Source organism: Sus scrofa, chromosome 9 (genome assembly GCF_000003025.6).
Source record: "Sus scrofa isolate TJ Tabasco breed Duroc chromosome 9, Sscrofa11.1, whole genome shotgun sequence".
In the NCBI taxonomy this organism is placed as follows: domain Eukaryota; kingdom Metazoa; phylum Chordata; class Mammalia; order Artiodactyla; family Suidae; genus Sus; species Sus scrofa.
The window spans coordinates 136,435,293-136,455,792 of NC_010451.4; the positions used below are offsets into that span (position 1 = coordinate 136,435,293).

General features: G+C 54.3%; 1 protein-coding gene across 17 annotated transcripts in view; it reads left to right on the forward strand.

Annotated features, from left to right (window-relative positions):
- Positions 1 to 20,500, forward strand: part of IKZF1 (IKAROS family zinc finger 1) — a 92,741-nt gene that overhangs the window by 63,091 nt on the left and 9,150 nt on the right. For 7 of the 17 annotated variants that reach the window (XM_021063913.1, XM_021063915.1, XM_021063910.1 and 4 more), the window contains 4 exons: positions 4,539 to 4,799; positions 10,315 to 10,482; positions 14,806 to 14,931; positions 19,311 to 19,445. In XM_021063913.1, coding sequence (XP_020919572.1) covers positions 4,539 to 4,799; positions 10,315 to 10,482; positions 14,806 to 14,931; positions 19,311 to 19,445 — 690 coding nt within the window. The remainder of the gene's footprint in view (positions 1 to 4,538; positions 4,800 to 10,314; positions 10,483 to 14,805; positions 14,932 to 19,310; positions 19,446 to 20,500) is intronic. The other 10 variants (XM_021063920.1, XM_021063919.1, XM_021063921.1 and 7 more) reach the window with 6 other exon arrangements.

Sequence of the window (20,500 nt, forward strand, 5' to 3'; positions counted from 1 at the left end):
ACCCTGTCACCTCTCCTCATGCTTCCCTCCCTCAGGAGCTCTGTGGGGCAGGGGGCATCTCTACACGTCCAGTCCCTCGACGACCTCTGGGAATTGGCCTTGGCGCCCTCTGCCTGCCTTCTGACCCGCTCCAGGCTGTGCTTGCCCGTTGAAAGGAGGCGTCTGGCCTGGCCAGTGGGGGGGGCTCTGGATGCCAGTCAAGGCAGCCCCCCAGAGGCAGCTTCTGCTTCCCTCCCCAGGTCCCTGCACTCCTCAGGCTCCCCCTCAGCAACACCTAAACCCCCAAAGCAATTTCTCACTCGCAAGTAAGGCCAGGACCCCCCCCCCCAACCGAGCTTGCATTTCTAACAGATATGGACTTAGCGGCCCTTCCCCGCGGCTACCCGCCAGGGTTCAACCTGAGATCTGGTCTGTGTTTGCCACCCATTAAGACAGTTCTCGCAACGGATCTGTGTCTCTTTCCCTTTTGGACGTTTTACTGAAGTCGAGTTGACTCACAAGCTTGTGATCCTTTCTCCTGCACGGCCGTGACCCGGTTTTACACGCCCACGCATCCCTCCGTGTGGACTCGGTTCCCACCTGTGTCATCACAGGGCGCAGTGTGCAGAGGTCCCTGTCATTCCCCAGACCCCAGGTCACGTAGTTAACCTATGCCCCGACTCGCAGCCTCTATAGAAATAACACGCACACCGCACGCCCTCCCGCCCGACCTCCTCGGGTGGTCAGCATCCCCCCGCTGCTTCAGGCAGCACCATGGTGCCCGGGCCACAGAGGCGAGACCCTCCCCCCCCCCCCGCGCTGGGAAACAGTCCCCCACATGCTTGAGTCTGCTGCCCCCAGCTCATGGGTCACGACCGTTGTCACCTCCACCCCCGGCCCCACCGCCGCCACAGCCCTTTCCCATGGCCACCAGGCCTCAGGTCCACCCCCAGGGCTGGCGGCCCCCTGCTCTGAGTCACCGGCACCTGCCGGCTGGCCCCAGGTCTCGATGCACTCGGTGTTTGCTTGGACGGAGTCCTCTCCGGGTCCCGTTCTGCGGCCCCTGACTTCATCCCTGTGACCCGGGGCCCACCGTCTGGGGGTCTGCCTGCTTTTCTCCCCACAGACGGGCACATCACTAGGTCCTGGATTTTATTCTCTGAGCTTTGCCGCTCCAGGCACTGACGCATCTTCCTAAAATCACACCGGGACCCACGGTGCTCGAAGATAAGTGACAGTAAACACCCTTGGGCTTCTTCAGCCTCCTGGTTTTTTGGTTCTGTGAATGCAGTTTGCAGAGAAAGTGTCCAGGACACAGTGATGGCCATTTGCCAGGTCCTGCCTTCGAGACCTGCTCATCAAATGGGGGCCTCCGTGGCCTCGGTCCCAGGCCTTCCCCTCTGCTGTCCTCATCCCCTTGGCACCTGGCGCCCTGCCTCCTCTGCCAGCAGCGCAGGGCATCACGCATGTCCCAGCGTCAGAAACCCAAAGGCCCCCGAAGGCGCCCTGCCCATCTGCTCGTCCCCAGGAAGGGCCCAGCCTTCAGCGGCACCGCCAGCCCGGAGCACTCCCCGCGGTCGCCGCAATCTCTGGCTGTCGTCGTCCTGCAGAACGGGTGGGAGTTTCCAGCAGGCGTTCATAGGGTCTCTACTGAGGTGTGTTTGGAGAAGGCCAGAGTCAGTTGTGTTGAACGGGTGGCCTCCAGATTTATGACGCGGAGCCGAGAGGAGGAATGCTCGGGCTTGTTCATCCCTGTGGTTTCCTTCCTCCGGACACGGGGGCCTTGGCCCGAGCCCTGAGCTGCGCACCCCCCGTGTCCCAGCTCCAGTCTCTGGGGAAGCTGCCACACCAACAGTCATTGGCCCCCCTGTGCTCCGGGCAGCCCCAGTCGCATGTTTGCTCTTTGGTTTTTCTCTCTGTTTTGGCCACACCTGTGGCACATGGAAGTTCCTGGGCCAGGTTTTGAACCTGCGCCATAGCAGCGATCGAAGCCATAGCCGTGACAAGGGCAGATCCCTAACCTGCTGAGCCACCAAGGAACTTCCCACAGCCTCATTTTAAAAAAAAAAAGATGAGGAGTTCCCATCGTGGCGCAGTGGTTAACAAATCCGACTAGGAACCATGAGGTTGCGGGTTCAGTCCCTGCCCTTGCTCAGTGGGTGAAGGATCCGGCGTTGCCGTGAGCTGTGGTGTAGGTTGCAGACACAGCTTGGATCCCGCGTTGCTGTGGCTCTGGCGTAGGCCGGTGGCTACAGCTCCGATTGGACCCCTAGCCTGGGAACCTCCATATGCCGCGGGAGTGGCCCAAGAAATAGCAAAAAGACAATAAATAAATAAATAAATAAATAAGATGAGATGGGTGATTATTCATGATCCCAGGTTGCGGGGCGCAGAGGTCTTTGAGCCTTCCTGTGCAGAACCCAGCGAGCAGCGAGGCCCTGGCAAGTGAGCCTCTGCCCAGAAACTTAAAGGGTACAGATCTGAGAACTTGATTCCCAGGAGTTCAGGGTCCCAACTGCCCAACCACCCTCCTCTTCCCCCTCACCCCCACCCCATCTCCTGAACTCACTGTGTCAGGAGGACTGTCTCTGGCAGAGGTTGGGGGGGTGGGGGGGCTGTGATGCAGGATGCTGCAAGACCTGCTCTCAGAATCTTGCCAGGAGTGCACACGGAGAGCTCTTCCTGGGTTCTAGGACAATCGTTTGATGCCGGGACAATGGAAAGAGCTGGCCCCTCGTTTCTAGTCTCAAAGTGGACAGTGAGGGCAGTGGCTAATTCGTTCTGTCCACTTATCTGTCCACAAGTCTTCCCTCCAAGGAGCTGACAAGCAATCCTCAGCAATAAAGCTTTAGGAACGTGGGTGCTCGAGCCGGGCTTCGTGGTTCATACCTCCCAGCTGTGTGACCTCAGGCGAGTTGTACAGCTTCTCTGTGCCTGAGCTGCTTTCACTGTAAACTAGGATGACAGTGCAGTAATATTTAAGGGCATGGCTCTGGACACCTGCTCTCACTTGCCAGGCCAGTCTCTGCTCTCAGCTCACTTTGCATCTTTCCCTATTAAATCCTCTCAAAGCCCCTGTCGGGCCTGTGCTGACAGTTCCCAGTTTTACAGATGAGGACACCGAGGCGCAGAGAAGCAATAGGAGTCTCCCGGGATCTCAGCGCTGTGAAGAGTGCAGCTGAGATCCCACACCAGGAGGGTTGACCTCAGAGTCTGGGCTCTGGACTTCACATCCCTGGGAAAGTGTTGACTCAGAGGAACTGGGAACAGCGTTGCCCAGACCTGAGGGGTCACGGGACTCTCCTGGAGGCAGGTGTCAGCACCCAGGGCAGGGCCATCCCCAGAGTTTCCAGCTCAGCGGGTCTGGGGTAGACCCAGGAGTCTGCTGTTGTAACTAGTTCTCAGGAGATGCTGGTCCTGCCGGTCCAGGGAGCACACCTGGATTCACAGCGTTGATCAGAGATTTTGTGGCCGTGGCGACTCTCGCGCTCATTGATTATTTGACCGGGCAAAGTTTACCTACTTGCTCTTATTAATCTGTGGCGACTGGGATGGGAACGATGGCTTTCAGGGTAACTGTAGCTTCTCCCGGTCCTGACAGTGTCAGATCCAGCATCCAGCATCAGTCAGCATTGCAGAAGAATGTAAACAAAATGTCTCTTTGCTTCCCAAGAAAAGTATGTAACCAACAGAAATAACTACCCTATAACCGTGACTCAGCAGCACAGAGTGGCCAGCAGTTCCTCTCCTGGAGCCCTTCACCCGCACGCGTCCCTGACTCTTCCTGAAAAGCCAGCCCAGACCTCTTAACAGCCCCTGGACAAAACCTCCCTTCACCCCCTGGAAGAAACCTCAGCCATCAGGGCTCTCTTAGAACACAGGCTTTATTACCATTGCGAATATATAGGGTTGAGAGTGAGCAGGTGCCAAAGAAACAGACAGACAGGACTCTTTGCGGAATCAGTGGTCAGAAATCTGAGCACCGGCTTGCCGGGTTTTGTCCCCACCTTTATCAAGACACAGAAGAAGGGCAGATCACTAGTGCACAGCCTTCGGCTCAGGCGGACTTTTTCAGGCTTGATAAGGGGACTTTGCCACAACCGGGTCCCCCACCTGGGTGAGGAATACTCACCTTCTGCTGTGAGGGGTTCGTCTCGCTCACGGGGTGTCGGACTCGGCCCAGGTCAGTCCAGAGGGGCCACAAGGCTGGCCCTGTGGACCCAGTGACAAACCCTGCTTAGAGGTCCCCCCGTCCCATGCTAAAGTGAGAATTTATAAGTAGCTCTCCCATGCATTTGCACCGTCCACCATTTGGACCTACCGGGAGGGCAAGCAGGAGTCCCAAGCCCGTGATGCTCGCTGTCCCGTGTCACAGCCCCCTGTGGGCCGATCAGTCCTGAGCTCAGGCTGCATTCCCTGGTACCAGCTGCTGAGGACCTCTGCTTAGAAGCTGTCCGCTCCCACCGGGTTGTCTTTGCTGCTGTGCTGTGCTGTGCTGTTGCTGTTGCTGTTGTTTTCAATGACACTGAGCGGCCCCTGTGTTGTATTGTCTCTTTCAGCCGGTAATGTTAAAGTAGAGACTCAGAGTGATGAAGAGAATGGGCGTGCCTGTGAAATGAATGGGGAAGAGTGTGCGGAGGATTTGCGGATGCTCGATGCCTCCGGAGAGAAAATGAATGGCTCCCACAGTGCCCAAGGCAGCAAAGCTTTGTCAGGAGCTGGAGGCATTCGACTTCCTAACGGCAAACTAAAGTGTGATGTCTGTGGGATAATTTGCATCGGCCCCAATGTGCTCATGGTCCACAAGAGAAGCCACACTGGTAAGGCCTGACGTAGTTCCTCCTTTGGTGGCCTGGAAAGGCCGTCGGGGTGTCGCTGAGGGCTCTGCCCCTCCCGCCGAGTGTCCTGAGGGAGGCAGGCGTAGCCTCCTTGTTCTCCACCAACACTGGGAAGCACCACTGAACACGCGCCCCTTCACCCTACAAGTCAAGGCCACTAGACAGCAAGGGAAGGGAACTGCCTCCTCTGCTCCATCTCTCAAGGGCCCAGGGTTGCACCTGCTGAGTAGTGGCTGTGGGGCTCCTAGGTGCCAACCAGGTCACCCTTGAGAAAATGGGGCAAAACAAACCAAAAAGAGATTGATCCACTGCAGTCTACTCCTCACCTTTCCCACTGAAAAACCAGGAGTAAAATCGGCCTGTGGCGGGTATTTCAAACCTACAGGGCTTGATTTTTAGAAACATCAGTTGCCTAATGGAACAGCCGCCAAGTTGAGTCTTGCAGAAAGTGCTCAGTTTTCAGATGGCTTATCCTCCAGCGGGTGAGACTCCCGCCGAGGTGGTTTGGTTGCCACTGGTTTTCCTCTCAAATTTCTAGAGCATTTAGTTCCCAAACCCCTGCCCTAGTGGAGGGGTGCTGGAGGTTTTGGAAAGGAGAGAACACAGTATCCTGTGTCCAGAAATGAAGCAGGGAGGACCGTGCTGTGTCTGAAGGCTGGGCCCAAGCCGCTGACACGTCCTCCCCTTGGGGGCAGGAGCAGCAGGGGCTCGGTTCTGCCCTCTGCCCGGCCCCCCGTGCGCAGTCGTGCTGATGGGCTGCTCACGTGCCCCCTCACCAGAACTGTCAAGTCACCTGGAATGGCACTGGGGAATAGGGAACCCTCGAGACACAACATCGTGCCTGCAGGGCAGGCGTAGGTGTCTTTGAGTGGAGCGGAATTTTGACTCTTCCGTGGTCGAGGTGGGCAGGACACAGTAAATGTGTCAACTCTGGGATCACTGAAGGCTTGGACCTCAGACACCCCCTGAGCCTCAGCTGCCTGGGGGGGCATCGCAGATCATCGTAAAGCCAGTGTCCCTGCCGCCACAAGAGGGGAAAACCGAGCGGATAAAAGGGGGACTTGGGAAGTAGAGCCCATTGGGTGCCGTGTCTCAGGGAGGCGAGGAGGAAGATGCGGCCTCGGGTGGTTCTCCCGTGGGGCCGAACGCATATTCGAGGATCCAAGATGAAGCGGGTACGCAGGACACTCGTTAAGCAGAAAAGCCGGGCGGTCAGGAAAGGCAGGGCTTTGTGGGCTGTCCTTTTTCTGTTTGAATCGGGCGGTTCCCAAAATGATGTCTTCTCTTTTCTTTATCGGACATCGGGAAAACCATAAAATAGGTTTTATTTTCAATCAACATCCATTTTCCACAAAAGCTTCACCTCTGCAATCCAGCAGCCTTTGCTTTTCCTAGTGTCCCCCTGAATCCTCCAGTTTTTTGGCGAAATAGCCTCGTCCCGTTGAGCCCTTGAGTGAAGCTCGCATGAGACTCGTCAGGTCCCCCTTTGTCATGAGATGGAAATGAAAGTGAAGGCAGGACCCACGTTAATTCACCCCTGATGAAGGAATAACCCTCACAGATGAACCGCTGTCCTGCTAATTGAGGTAAAGCCTGACCCTACAGTGAGAATTCTCTTCAATAAATATTGGATAAATGAATGAAATTCTGGCATGCTAAATATAATGCCTGCCTGCCCTGATAAAAAGAATAATTGCATTTAATGAATCAACCTGCCAATATAGACATGCAGAGCCAACCAGCTCTTTGCTGCCCACACCCACCCCACCACCAGCAGCAGAGTTCACGCCAAGGACGTGCCAGTGGGCTGGGCCTCCACTCAAAGAACAGGTGGATTCCGGAAAAAGGGGCATACAGACCATCCGTTTCAGAGTTCCTGCCTTGACTTTGATTTTTCTAAAAACCTGAAGCAAGGAACTCCGGGATTGCCTTCATAATGCTATTCCTTTTGCATACATATAGTCGTAGGCCGACAGAAATACATTGGCCGATATCAAATTATTCAAATTTGAGTAGGAAGATTTCCATTTTCCTGGGATCTGAGTGGATGTGCTAGAAAGGCATGGCTTGCTAATCCCCGACCCCGTCCTGAGTTCTCTAAGCTTAACCCCTTGGGGGATCCTGTGGAAACGCAGGCTGATTCAGACCCCAGAGGATGCTGGGTACCGTGGAGCATCTGAGTATCAGGGTGGAGACGGTGCCAGCTCAGAGGGCTCTTCCTCAGGGCCCCTGGCTTCCCCCTGCTTTGCCCCCAGAAGGCAGGACTGGCACCTGCCATGGCCAAGTGAGCTGGCGCCCCAAGGGTTTCCTTCCAGGATGCCCTGCAGCTGTGGGGCGCTGTCGCCCCCAGCGCTGCTTCTGTGGGGGCCGGTGCCGCCCTGGTCTCAGTGGTCCGTTGGTACCACCATTTCACTTTCCCAGTTTTGCGGCTCAGTTCATTTTTTAAAACGCGAGTGCCATAGCAGCACTGTCCTGCCAGCATCTCAGAGCCCACGGGAGCACGAGGGGAGTTAGGAAAGGAGGCAGGATGCGGGGGAAAGCCCGCCGTGCGGAGATGCAGCATCCTGACTCTCCGAGGCGGGATTTTTCACAGGCAGCATCCAGAAGTGTGTCTGAGTTACGGTTATTCTGTAGGACCGTGTCCTCTGTGTGCCATCTGGAAGGTGGAAAGCCAGGGGTGGAAGGTGCCAAGGGCCCAAGGGAAGCTTTGCAATTCACTGTATTTTTAAATTCACTCAGAATTGTTAGGATGAAGTGTCCACCGAGACCTTCTTTTTTGCCCAATTTACTTAGTGGAAGGAGCTCAAACATTCTTTACAGAGAGTCCCTGAAATGGCAGACCCAGAAAATCATTGCAATTAAAAACTAAATTCTGGGAGTTCCCTGGCGGTGCAACAGGTTAAGGATCTGGTACTACCTGTAGGGTGGCTCGGGTCCCTGCTGAGGCACAAGTTCAATCCCTGGCCTGGAAACTTCCATATGGCTCAGGTATGGCTGAAAAAGAAGGAAAAAAAAAACCCCTAAATTCTGAATTAGTGATATGAAGTCCTCATTCCAGTTAACTCGAAGGGAACACGGCCTTGGAGAAACTCACTCTAACTTGGCTGCAGTAAGCTGTGGTCGTGCAGGAGGCTCCCAGAAAGACAGGGTACAGGGCTGGGCTAGGCTCTGCTCGGCTCTGGGGCCATGACCCCTTCACTGCTGACACCTCCGGGGGGGACCTACTGGAGCTGAGGCCTGTGTTGTCACCTCAGGGACACCCTGCGAGAGTCCCCACGCCCTGTCTTAGGCATTCTCGCCAGCCGGCAGAGGCAGTCAGAAACAGAGATTCCCGCAGGATACAGACGCAGCGGGAGCCGTTGACTTGAATTAGAAGCCAGAGTTCCCCTGTCTTTCCCTCCTGCCGTGTTCTGTGAAAGGGCCCCGTGGCTGTAGGGCTCTGTCCTTTCCAGCTCTGTGGGTGGCGTCCTGTATAGACACGGCTGGCTGGCAAGGCCCTCGTGGGGGTCCCCTCCAGCCTTTCAGGCTCCCGGAGAAGCCAGGCACCCAGCACCTTGTCAGCATCGGGGGGGGGCACATCACCACATGTGAGGGTCACCAAGACCCAAGACACCTGCTCACAGGAGTGGCCCCTGCTGTATCATAAGCATTTTCATGGCATGGGGCCTCCCCACTTTGCAGACACGCAGCCTTGGGGTCCACCCTGCCGAGCAGGTGGGTGGAGGCTTCCGCTGCTGGGCCCCTGGCTCCTCTTTCTCCTTCTGTCCACTTGGAGTTAAACACCCTGTCCGCACGCGTGTGTGTGAAGGCACGCAGGTGTCTCTAGTGGGTAAGGAACCGGCTCTATCGGGCGCTCCTCCCTGCTGCCTGGCCACCAGCCCTCCTAACGTCCTCATCCAGTTTGGGCTACATCGTGACGCAGAGATTCAGGCCATCCCCATCCCTCTCCCACCTGCTGGACTTCCTCTGCTCAGCCAAGTTCAGTCCAGGCAGAGACGTGGCAAATGCCGAGTGTTTCCTCGTTAGAGTCAGGATCCTCATGCGCCAGGGTTGAGTGTCCCTGCGAGTTGCAAGTTTCCCAGCCGCCCATCCGTCCTGCCCACTTAAAAATAACTTGATGGTGATCATGACACCCAGATGCTAGCGAGTGTAGACCTTTGCATTTAATCTGCTCTTGATTTTTCTAGGACCAACTAACGCTTCTGCTCAGTTGCGCAAGTGCTGCCTCGCTCACCAAAATCATGTGACTCAATTAGGAAAATTGTTAAACATACATTTTGGCACAGTCTTCTTTCCTAAGAAACCGTTGTTACATGGTCTTTCAACCCCAGATACTGTGGTCCTGCAGAGCTCTGTGTCTTAAAAAAAAAGGGGGGGTGGGATTTGTTTTCAAAAGAGCTTTCATGTTTGCTTAAACACAGCGACAAAGCTGTCGCTCTTTTAAGCGAGAGCTAAATGAAATGTTTACCGATTTTAGCTTCTGAGACCTAGGACAAGTCCTAAGCATACTTCTTGTTTATCCCCTTGTCGGATCCAGAGCTTGGGGACATGAGGTGACACACAGCAGAGGGGCCAGTGCGGTTGGGCTTTTTTTTTTTTTTTTTTTTTTTTTTTTTTGGTCTCCCTCCCAGTGGTGTCAGCCCTGAGGGAAACCCTCAGAAGCTTTGCATCTCTTAGAGGCTTTGTCCTGTGCAGCCAGCTGTCTTGTAGGGCTATAGCCCCATACTCGCTTCAAGGTTGCCGGGCTTCGAGGGAAGCAAGGAGACAGAACCCTCAGGGCAGCGCAGACCTGAAGGCAGCCCCGCTGGGAGATCCAGGACTTTTCTTTGGACGATGCCAAAAGCTCCCCTCCAGTTTCTCACCTTCTCATTGTATTCAGTCTTTTTCCCCCTCTCACCCTCTCTGTCTGTCTCTTTCCTGATTTGCCTGCATAGGGACAGACAGGTAATGGAGAAGAAATTGAAAGGGAAAATACAGGGAAAATGTAAATGAAAAGAAGTTATTATAACTGTTATAATGAAGTGCCTTTCATTTAAATATAAGAATGTAACGCTGAAATGAACTTGTGATCCTGAAATGCATTTTTAATGAGTTTCCTTTTTATTTTGCTGCTTCAGTGGCATATTTTAAAGACCCTTTGAAAAAAGCCACATTAAAAACCCCACCAAATGCCACAACACGCAAAATTGGATATTGGTTTATTCCAAAACTGCTGATCAGGAAGAGTGGCTTCTTCATCACAAAATGTTGCAGTCACTTTATTTAAATGAGTTTGAATTTGCATTGTGATGTGCCATTCTGATTTAGGGGAAAAAAATTAGATTTTCAGATCAAATTGACCCAACCAGTGAAGCATTAAGGAGCTGGCAGGTTTCGTCTGAAAGGCTCGTGTTCTATCAAACCTGCAGCCGGTGGCCGTCACCGGGCCCGTGGGAAACAACTTCCTGGGCGCGTCCCCTCTCCCCGCGCTGAGTGCCTTCTCCCCCCTCGTCCCCAGGAGAGCGGCCTTTCCAGTGCAGCCAGTGCGGGGCCTCCTTCACGCAGAAGGGCAACCTGCTCCGGCACATCAAGCTCCACTCGGGGGAGAAGCCCTTCAAGTGCCACCTCTGCAACTACGCGTGTCGCCGGCGGGACGCCCTCACCGGCCACCTGAGGACGCACTCGGGTAGGTCTTCTGGGCGCAGGCTGGGCCGGGAGCGCGGAGGCCGCCTGGTCCCGGGACACGGCCCCCGCTGGCAACGGCGGGCCCCCTGTGTCCCCAGCGCCCCGTGTGCTCGGAGTTCCCGACAGAGGAAACGGGCGAGCACATCACGCACACTCACACACACACACACACACACACACACACACAGAGTCTCATCTCAGGTAGAGTTTTCAAAAGAGGCCTCCTCACGCCCTGGCATCAGGTAAGTGGCTTTTTCCCGTAAAGGATGTTGCCAGCTGTACTTCTACCGAGTGTGCTGCGAGCGCCCCAACTTGCCAAATACATTTCTTTTTTTTTTTTTTTTTAATCTTTGGAGTAGAGTTGAGGCCCAGTGTCCTGTTAGTTTCAGGTGTACAGCAAAGGGGTTCGGTTCTACGCACACCCGTTCTTTTTCAGATTCTTTTCCCATGTAGGTTATTGCGGATATCCTGCAACATAAAAACATAACAATCAAGGACCTAATGCGACCAAATACAGTCTTTTCTTTTCTTTTTTGGCCACGCCCTCAGCATGTGGGATCTCCCAGGCCAGGGATGGAACCTGCACTGCGGCAGTGACCTGAGCTGCCGCAGTGACAGTGTCCGAATCTGAACCTGTGCCACAGGGGACTCCCCCAGTGCATTTCTTGATGTTAATAGTTAAGGCACCCTGACTGCTGCTCTATGCAGAGCGTTCCGGGCGCCATCAAGGGGTGGCTTTTTTGTCCTGATTGCTGTCCGCCCGTTACCTGGGGCACGCCCAAGCGTGACTGTCACACCAGAGGCCAGCCGAGGCCTCTGTTGCAGAAGCCAGTTTGAGGCTGTTCCCAGATTTTAGCAAATGCACCAGAAAAATCAGAGCCTTAGCAAGATCCTAGAGAATTAGAAGCAAACGTCCAGGCGGGAGCGCAGACCCACCTCTGGTTAGAGCAGATCTTCTGCCTCTGGAGAAACTTCCTCGGTGTTTCACAGCCACGTGATCTCACAGGTCAGAGGACAGTGTGGGGACCGTGTGCTGTGCCCTGCATGCCACCCCCCCAGGGACACTGTGGGAGGGCATGAGGCTTTGGGCCAGCTGCTCCCGATGCCCCGGGGCAGTCCCCGGGGATGCCCAAAAGGGATGCCCAGTTCCTGGGGAAGGCTCCCCTGGGCCTGGCCCGTCTTCCCCAACCCAGACGTGACGAGTGTAGTTGATGCTGAGGCTTGAGGAACCACTTCCTCATCACCTGCTGACCAAGCACCTGGGTGGGGGGAGACAGAGCAAGGCCCCCAGGTGTGATGCAGGAATCCCAGGGGATGGTGGGAGCGTGGGAAAGGGACCGGCGGTCTTAGGAAGGAGACGCGAGGGACACTTCTAGCAGAAGCAGCGGCTGGAGTCCACGCCAAAAGATGACCCTCGGGCGAGTTCCAGGTGGCTGTGTAGTTGTGTAGGTGACCCTGGGCAGGGGAGTGTTCGGGGCACGGGGCCCTCCTCCTGTGGGCGGACCTTGCAGGGGTCGCAGGGTCAGTGGGTGGAGGGCCCAGCAGCTCCGGTTCTCGGATGCTCGGCCAGCCTCAGCCACGCCCTCTCATTCGGACCTCCTTCCTGGCCGTCTGTGTGGAGGAAGCTCCCCAGACACTCTTAGAAAACCGGGGTGGTGGGGCACGCGTCTTAAAATCTTCCGAGAAAGGAGCCGCACAAAGCGAGGGGTCGCTCCTCCCTTGGGGCAGGTGAGCGGGGTGACCGTGGGGCCAGGCACTGCTGAAGGCTGGGGACGGTCCCAGAGCAGGACGATGACATCGTGACAGTGGCCATGTTCACATGTACACCTGTCGACAGGAAGGAGACTGTGCGTTGGCCCCTGCAGGTGAAGCTCTCAGGGAAATAAGTGACAAACAGGGTTCAGGTAGGCTTGAGAGGTGACAGTCACATCGTCTGCGTGCAGGGCCTCCCGGGAGGGCCAGGCAAGGAGACGTCCCAGGGGTGGTTGATACGGAGTCAAGCAGACCTCATCGCAGTTGGCAGTCATACCGCGGTGGAGCCAGTAGGCTGCACAACCTCCCCTTTGGAAGAAAACCCAAAGCCTCAGCCTGAGCGTGACACCAGCCGTGTCGCCGCCCTCCCCCGGCTGCTCTGCTCTGCTCTGCGCCAGAGAGCAGTTCTGCTCATCAGTCCCTCAAGCGTTAAAGCAAGGCTGCTCTCTTCTCTTGCCTGTGGCGAAGCCAGAAACTTCCAGGGCAGTGTTTGAGGTCGTTCTGGCTCCACGCCTGCTCCGAGGATGGCTCTGGACTTGGAGTCGCTGTGTTCAACCGTGGCAGACTTCAGATAGCTTGCTTCTCTTAGGGACCCACTGAGGAGCAAGGAGCTGGTACGGCAGCGAGAAAACCACCCTGGATCCAGGGCTGCCGGTGGTCTGCCATCGGAAGGGGCCACCAACACGGCTCCTAGTTAGGTTCCACGAGACGACTCTCTAGAATGAAGTGAAGCCTTTGTCTGCAACCCCAGATGTGGTTGTGTTCTGCTCCATTGTGTAATAGCCACTCCCCCACTCCCTAAAAACCATGATCCACCTGTTAGCTTTCCCTGGCACGTGTGGTAGCCTGAAATTCCAGCTGTAGAATTTGTCCCCTACAGATAGCAGGAGGGGCCTGGGTAGTCTGGAAGGACAGGGAAGGGTACCCCTTCCTTCTTTGATTTCTTTGGAAGTTGCAAACGTAGTTGGAGACTGTCTTTCCTGAGCAATGCTTCAAGATATACATTGGTTCAGTCACTGACAGTGAACTTCTAATGTTCCACAGTTAAAATCAGTCATAGACTCAGGAAAAAAAAAATGGTACTCAGACACCAAGCCATATGTACAGGAGTTTGCTAAAATTTGCTCAAGTGACAGCTTTTTCAGGAAAGGACATCGAGTGAGTTATCTATATTCTGCTGGTTTCTAAAGCCCTACTCAATAAAATGTAAATGCTAGGCCACATTGTCTATTTCAGTATGGTTTCTCTGACGTTAGGGAAACAACACTTTCTCCAGTGAAAGAAGGATCCCTTTCTCCTGCTGTACGTGCTCCAGAAGTCAATTCTCGTTCTTCGTCTTAGTCTTCTTACTTCACAGTTTCTGCTCACCTAAGGAAGTGATTCAGCCAATGCGAGCGTGGGTTAAACCATTTCACCAAACATTCCTGTGCAGATGGCACTGATTTTGACACGATCCGCTCAAATATTGCTAGCGTTCAACACATGAGAAGGAAGTGAGAGAAGAGTCTGGCTTATCGGATGGAAATTTGCATCACATAAGTAGTGAATCTCCCTTATCCATTTCCTCACCTAAAATCCTGTCTGGTAAAGTCTTTAAACGTAGGCACGATGTGAATTTATGTTAGTCTTTTTTCCCTAAAATAGTACTCCGTGAAATTCAGGAAGAACGAAACTCTGTATAGTAGCCACAAGCCATGTGTGGTATGTAGATATTAATTTTAATGAGTTAAAATTAAGCAAAGTTCAAACTTCGGTTTTTAGTGACATGAGCCATACTTTGCTCAGTAGCCATGCATGGCTGGTGGCCACGCAACTGGACAGTGTGGGTGGAAAACACTTCCACTGTCATCCTAAATTCTGGTCGACAAGGCTGTTCTAGAAGCCAGCACATCCGAAAAGTCTTGGGGGAGAAAACAGAGCTTTTCCAAGGTAGCACAAGAAAATACACTTTGGACACAAAATGCTCGTTTCATTAAAGCATATTTATCCACGGTGGTTTCTTAGAGACCTCAGATTATTAGCTTAGCGCCGTTTAGAGGCTGAATTCGCTCTGGTGGCGTTAGATCTGGCACCAGTGCCGTGCCAGACCTGGCCAGCGGGGTAGGCATGACCAAGTGTCCGAGTCTGGAGTGAATCTGTACATCACCCAGCCGGCACAGCCTCTCCTCACGTCTCTGCCCGGCTGTCTGGCCTCTGTGTGGCCACCCGCAGGGGGCATGTCTTCTCCAGTTAAGGGACAGGCTTCATGATTTAACTGAGTGAGCCCTGCAGGGGACACTTTAAATCGAAACCAAGGTCTCAGGAGTTCTGGGTACAATCAGCACCCCCCGCCCCCTCCCCAGAGCACTAACATTTTTAAATCAGTCTTTTTGGCTGAGTCCATGATGCTTTTAGCTCTCAAGAGCGGAGTTGGGGGGTTTTTTGGGGGGGGATTTTCTTGGTTTTGTTTTTTTTTTTTTTTTTGGTTTTTTTTTTTTTTTTGGATTTTTGGTAAGAATTGTGTTGCATGCATGCCCCTGACACATCAGGCCGCTATTTAATCGGGGTCTTGAACTCCATTGTGTCTCTGCAGTTGGTAAACCTCACAAATGTGGATATTGTGGCCGGAGCTATAAACAGCGCAGCTCTTTAGAGGAACATAAAGAGCGCTGCCACAACTACTTGCAAAGCATGGGCCTCCCAGGCACGCTGTACCCAGGTAAGCGCTGAGGGCACACAGGCGGCCTGGCCTGGCTCCCCTCCCCGTCCCAGCTCGCGGGGGGCGCAGCTGGGAGCAGAGCAGGCCCAGGCCCGGAGCCGCCCCAGGGATGGAGGGACGGCTTCTGGCCCCTGGAACCGCACAGTCTCCCTAGGATCGGACTGCGCGTCCCAGTGTTCGAATCCCCACCTCACCAGAGAGCACAGGGCCTTGACGTCCTCGCTCTGGCATCTGGGGAGGCTTCTCACGCAGCTGGACCCTTAAAAGTTGGAGGGTTTTTGTCCGCTGGGTTTTGGTTTTTTGTTGTTTTTGTTTTTGTTTTTTATCCTGGAGCAGCACTGGCTTCTTTGGGCTTAGTCCTCAAGATAAGACGTGAAGTCGTGTTTGACAAAACGGTTTTTTTCATGAAGTGGATCATATCGGCGCTCGTGGGCCATGTTTTCTTTCATGGGTGTCGGCGTCTGCCAGGAACAGGAGCGTGGGGTGATGGGGGACCCCGACGGTCACCTGGCAGCCGGCGCAGCATTCAGGGGAAGGTGGCTTTTTTCTCACGTGCCCTGATGCTCCGCTGTGTATTGCATCTCAGGAGAGCCTCTGGCTCGGATCTCAGATGATGTGACAGGAGAGAGGGTGCTGACGGAGGCTGAACCTGCTCGGAGGGGCAGCAGTGTTCTAACTTCCTAAGACACGAGGAATTTACGAACAGGTCCCCTCAAGCGAAGCTCTTTCAAAACACTGTTCATTCAGCACTAGCGCTGGAAAAAAATCGTCCTTGGACGGAAGGGTAGAAGCTAAATGAATAGAGCTGACCGAGCCTGGTTCGGCTTCCTGACTATTAAAGATGCCTCATAAAGGAAAATCCAGCAGGGAACTCTCAGATGATTATTTTCTAATTTTAAATTTTGCCTTACTTTGTCATCGTGATAGAATACCCGCAACATAAACCTTCCCATCCCGACCGGTTTTAACTACTTCCGGGCTCTTAAGCACATTCAGGAGCGCTCGGCGTGGAGTCCCGCTGTGGCGCAGCGGGAATGGCAGCCTCTCTGAGCAGCCGGGTCGCAGATTCCGTCCCCACCCTGCACAGGGGGCAAGGAGCCCGCGTGGCCTCAGCTGTGGCGTAGGTCACGACTGCAACTCAGATCTGATCCCTGGCCCGGGAGCCCCAGGCACCATGGCATCAAGGGCACCGTGTTACACGCGGGATGCTGGGGCCCCGGTGCATCCCCCCACTGCTCTGCTGTAGGCCGGGGGCCGGCGGGGGGGCCGACAGTTGATTTCTCTGGGCCTTCATCTTCTCTCCTGTAAAATGGATGCATTCCTTTAAACTTCCTTCAGCTCCCTGCCAAGTCTAAGGTCTATTTCCACAGCAGAAAGGTGCTGAGCATCCGTGGCAGAGAGGAAACTAGGTATTAAAATAACGATAATAATTAACGCTTATCATTGAATGGCCAGACCCCCCGGGTGGCCTTTAAGGGTGAGCAGATGACTGTTCCCTTCAAATAAAATGTAAACCCTTTTTGTTTTTCCATCAAAAATAAATTAACGGGTCTTGGAAGTGAGTGCTTTTGGTGAAGGTTTAAGTAGGCCGTTTATCTGCTCAGCAAATAGTTACTGAGGACTTAGTATCTGCCAGGCCAGGCCGCACTGAAGGAGTTATGTGGTTGGACTATACACCACAGAACGGGAACTGGGACCACAGAATGCAACAGGGTTCACTGGTTTCTCCCCAGTTTTCATCACCAAGCAAACGAGCCTCGATGGCCAGTGGGCGAAGCCGCGTTGGCTTCACGGGGACCTGGATCCGAGCTTCCTTTGCAGTCAGTTTCTAAATGGGACCCAGGGCCCAGCTCTTAAGAGGGAGTGATGACTCCTGCCCGGCCAGCCTGGCAGAGGGGCCCCGAGAGGAGCACAGGAGCAGCGGCCAGACGGGACCGCGGTGAAGTGGACTCCGCCCTGCAGGCGGCCTGGGTCCAGATGCGACCACGTCAGGACACATCAGATGGGCCTACAGTCAGGGCCCTTCAGTCCCAAGATGCGTGTTCCCACGCCACACAATGGCTTTCTGTCCTGTCCTCGGGTGATGAGCTGGCTTCTCACAGGCAGTTAGTTCTGGTCAAGGAGCCGGGAAAGGCCGTTAACGCAAGTCCTGCAGGACTAGCCCGGGGCATTTCTCATCGCCTGCCCCTCCCAGGCCCCCGGACCAGCCCCCACGCACCACGCGCAGCCACTCGGGCAGGCTGGGTCCTCCACCCCGCTTCGGCCAGGGGTGATTCTTTTGGTTCAGGTACAGCCAAAGCCTAGCTTATGAGACGTAGCAAAGATTTAATTTTTCTGAATATAATTTTATTTAGGAAAAGGCTCTTCGGTCATGTGTTATAACTTCCTAATGTCTTGAAGGAAAAGCCTAAGTTTCTCTTGAGCCTCGGGTGTGCAAATGGTGTTCCACGCTTAGAAATGCACCAGAGGGCAGAGGAGCCAGCGGGCCGGGAGCTTTGGGCTCATGGTCCCCCGTGGTGGCTCTGAGGGTCCCAGGAGACCCTGTGGCCTGGCAGTGAGGAAACCCAGCTTGAGTCCTGCAGGGACCCCGGGAGAGCCACAGGGCCCACCTTTGCTGAGAAGGGAGGACACATAGGGAAGCTTCTTAGGTCAGAAATATGATCGGTGAAATTTGAATTGCATGGATTTTATTTTATATAAATCAGAGTGTGGGCTGTTATGTTTGCCCTTTTAATAAGAAACCCACATTTCCAGGGCTAGAAATGTACACTTACCAGCAATGATAACCAATTCGAGATAGATTTTTAAGTGGCATTCATCATGAAGCCGTGAAAACATTAAAATGCTTAGACATCATTTTAGCAGGTCATGCGGAGGGGTCTTGATGAGGAAGCCAGAAAAGCATCCTGAGGCAAGAAGACATGGGAGAGAGGGACCAGGGAGACGGCCGGACCCCACACCTGTGTCCTCTGGGACCAGGAATGGTCCTGACTTGAAATTGGTTTGTCGGTCTTCGTAGAATATTATAAACTGTATCTGGAAAAGTAAATGAGGGAATTAGCACTTTTTTTTTAATGGCCACACCTGTGGCACATGGAGGTTCCCAGGCTAGGTATCAAACCAGAGCTACAGCTGCCGGCCTACACCACAGCCACAGCAACGCCAGATCTGAGACACATCTGTGACCTACACCACAGCTCACAGCAACCCTGGATCCATCACCCACTGAGCAAGGGCAGGGATCGAACCCACATCCTCGTGGACACTATGTTGGGTTCTTGGAGACTCTGGACTTGGCACTCTTTTAACAGGAATGTCTAATGCTGTATTAAAACATAGCTGGAATCTAGATGTCCTTGAAGAATAGACAAATGAATGATAGAAAGGGATAAGCCTTCCGAAGATACTGTGATAAATCGGTGTGCTCCGTTTGAGAAAGAAGGAAGCACAGCACAGTGGCACTTATTTATTTATTTATTGAGGCCTCACCCATGACATGGAAAAGCTCCCAGCCCAGGGATGGAACCTTCACCCCAGTGGGGACAACACCGCATTCTTACCCCACTGAGCCCCCAGGGAACTCCCAGGAAGGTGGGATTGAAACGGACTCGTCAGAGTCGGTGTTGCAAGAATTGATTAGCCATTTGGGAGATAGTCGGTTTGCATTTTTAGCTTCTTAAACTTAAGGATAAATTGCAAGGAGATGAAAGAGTTATGTTTCCAGAAATCCAACCGTAAAAACTAGAACAGAGATGCCAGACACAGAGCTGTGTCCTCCACTACGCAGAGACAGGGGCGAGACGGCAGAGCACTGGAGGGCTAGAAAGACACCCCAGATGGGCGTTCGCCTCCACGGCTTCTCGATTTCTGTGAGTGGTGTCCCTTGAGTTTCGGGTGTGCTCTGGGTTCAGAATCTGGGACCTCTGAGGCCTTGCCCCATGTTGCCAGGATTGGCTGCAGCATCTCTGCGGCCGCGTTTCTCCTGCAGCCCTCTTCGCTGTGCCACTCCGAGTCAGACCCTTAGGTCAGAGTTCTCTGATTCTCGAGAGGCTGCGTCGACTGAGTTAGCAGATGGCAGAGGATTTGCATGGTTCAGAGGACTCGCTGCAAGGACACAGCCACTGACTCTTCGGCCAGCCTCGGGTGACAGTGGTGGTGCTTGTCCCCCGGGTCTCAGTGCATGATGCAGGTGTCATCAGCAGGTGGCCCCGGTCAGCCTCCAGCTGGCTGGCAGGGGTGCCGGGAAGGCGAGACGTCCTCCCGGTGAGGGTCCTGGCTCTTGGTGCTTCGAGCAAATGTCAGATTTACCGCTGGACGGGACTGAATCCCTTCACCGTAAGCGTTTCTAAACTGGCCTCTCTAACTGTCTTTGACTTTAGTCATTAAAGAAGAAACGAATCACAGTGAGATGGCAGAAGACCTGTGCAAGATGGGGTCAGAGCGATCCCTCGTGCTGGACAGACTAGCAAGTAACGTCGCCAAACGTAAGAGCTCTATGCCTCAGAAATTTGTTGGTAAGAGTTAAACGTTTGCTGTCTCTTAAAACAACAACTCCGCGGGTGCTTTAGGGTCAGGCGGTAATTAGCGGAGGGCAGGAGAAAGACAAAAATCCCTCGGGTTTTAAAAAGCAAACATTGGTAAGCCTATTTCTTGAAGATCTCGGGATGTTTGTCCAATAGGCTTCTTAAAAATTACAAATCTTATCCCGGGAGCTGTTCTTGGACGTGGTTTTGCCGTGTCCTGGGCGCCCCGGGACCTCCGCCCGGGATGCCGCGTGTCCACCTGGGGGGCCGGTCAGGGAGCACAGCGGGGGCTCTCCAGCAGCCTCTCTGAGCTTCAGCTCGTTTTCACGAGAAGCTCACACTACTCCACATGGGCTCCTGAGAGGGCAGAAAGGGCAGACGCACAGGGCGCCTGGCCCACGAAGCACCCGGGGCGGAGGAGGCACAGCCGCTGTGGCTGTTCTCCTCACTGGCTCTACCTGCGGCAGGTGCCCCCCTCTGGGGGCTTATCCGCCAGTCTAGGCGACACAGACACAGCAGTAACATCATCCAGGCCAGACACTGCAAGTGCAGGAGAGGTGGGAGGGCAGACGGGACCCAGCCTAAGGGTGTGGGTTCACAGCCATGCCTTAACCCTGTCACCTTGGGGGGAGGGTCATGTCTGGGGAAGAGGATCATGGGAGGTGGGTCATGTCCAGGGAAGAGAACCATGCGGGGAGGGTCATGTTTGGAGAAGAGGATCATGGGAGGTGGGTCATGTCCAGGGAAGAGGCTCATGGGAGGGGGGCCATGTCCAGGGAAGAGGCTCATGGGAGGGGGGGCATGTCCAGGGAAGAGGCTCATGGGAGGGGGGGCATGTCCAGGGAAGAGGCTCATGGGAGGGGGGGCATGTCCAGGGAAGAGGATCATGGGGGGGGGGGCATGTCCAGGGAAGAGGCTCATGGGAGGGGGGCCATGTCCAGGGAAGAGGCTCAGTAAAATCTTCATGAAGCTGACAGTGACCTTGACAGAGGAGGAGGATTTCAACACATTGTTGACAGAGGAAGAATGGAGGAGGGTTCCAGGCA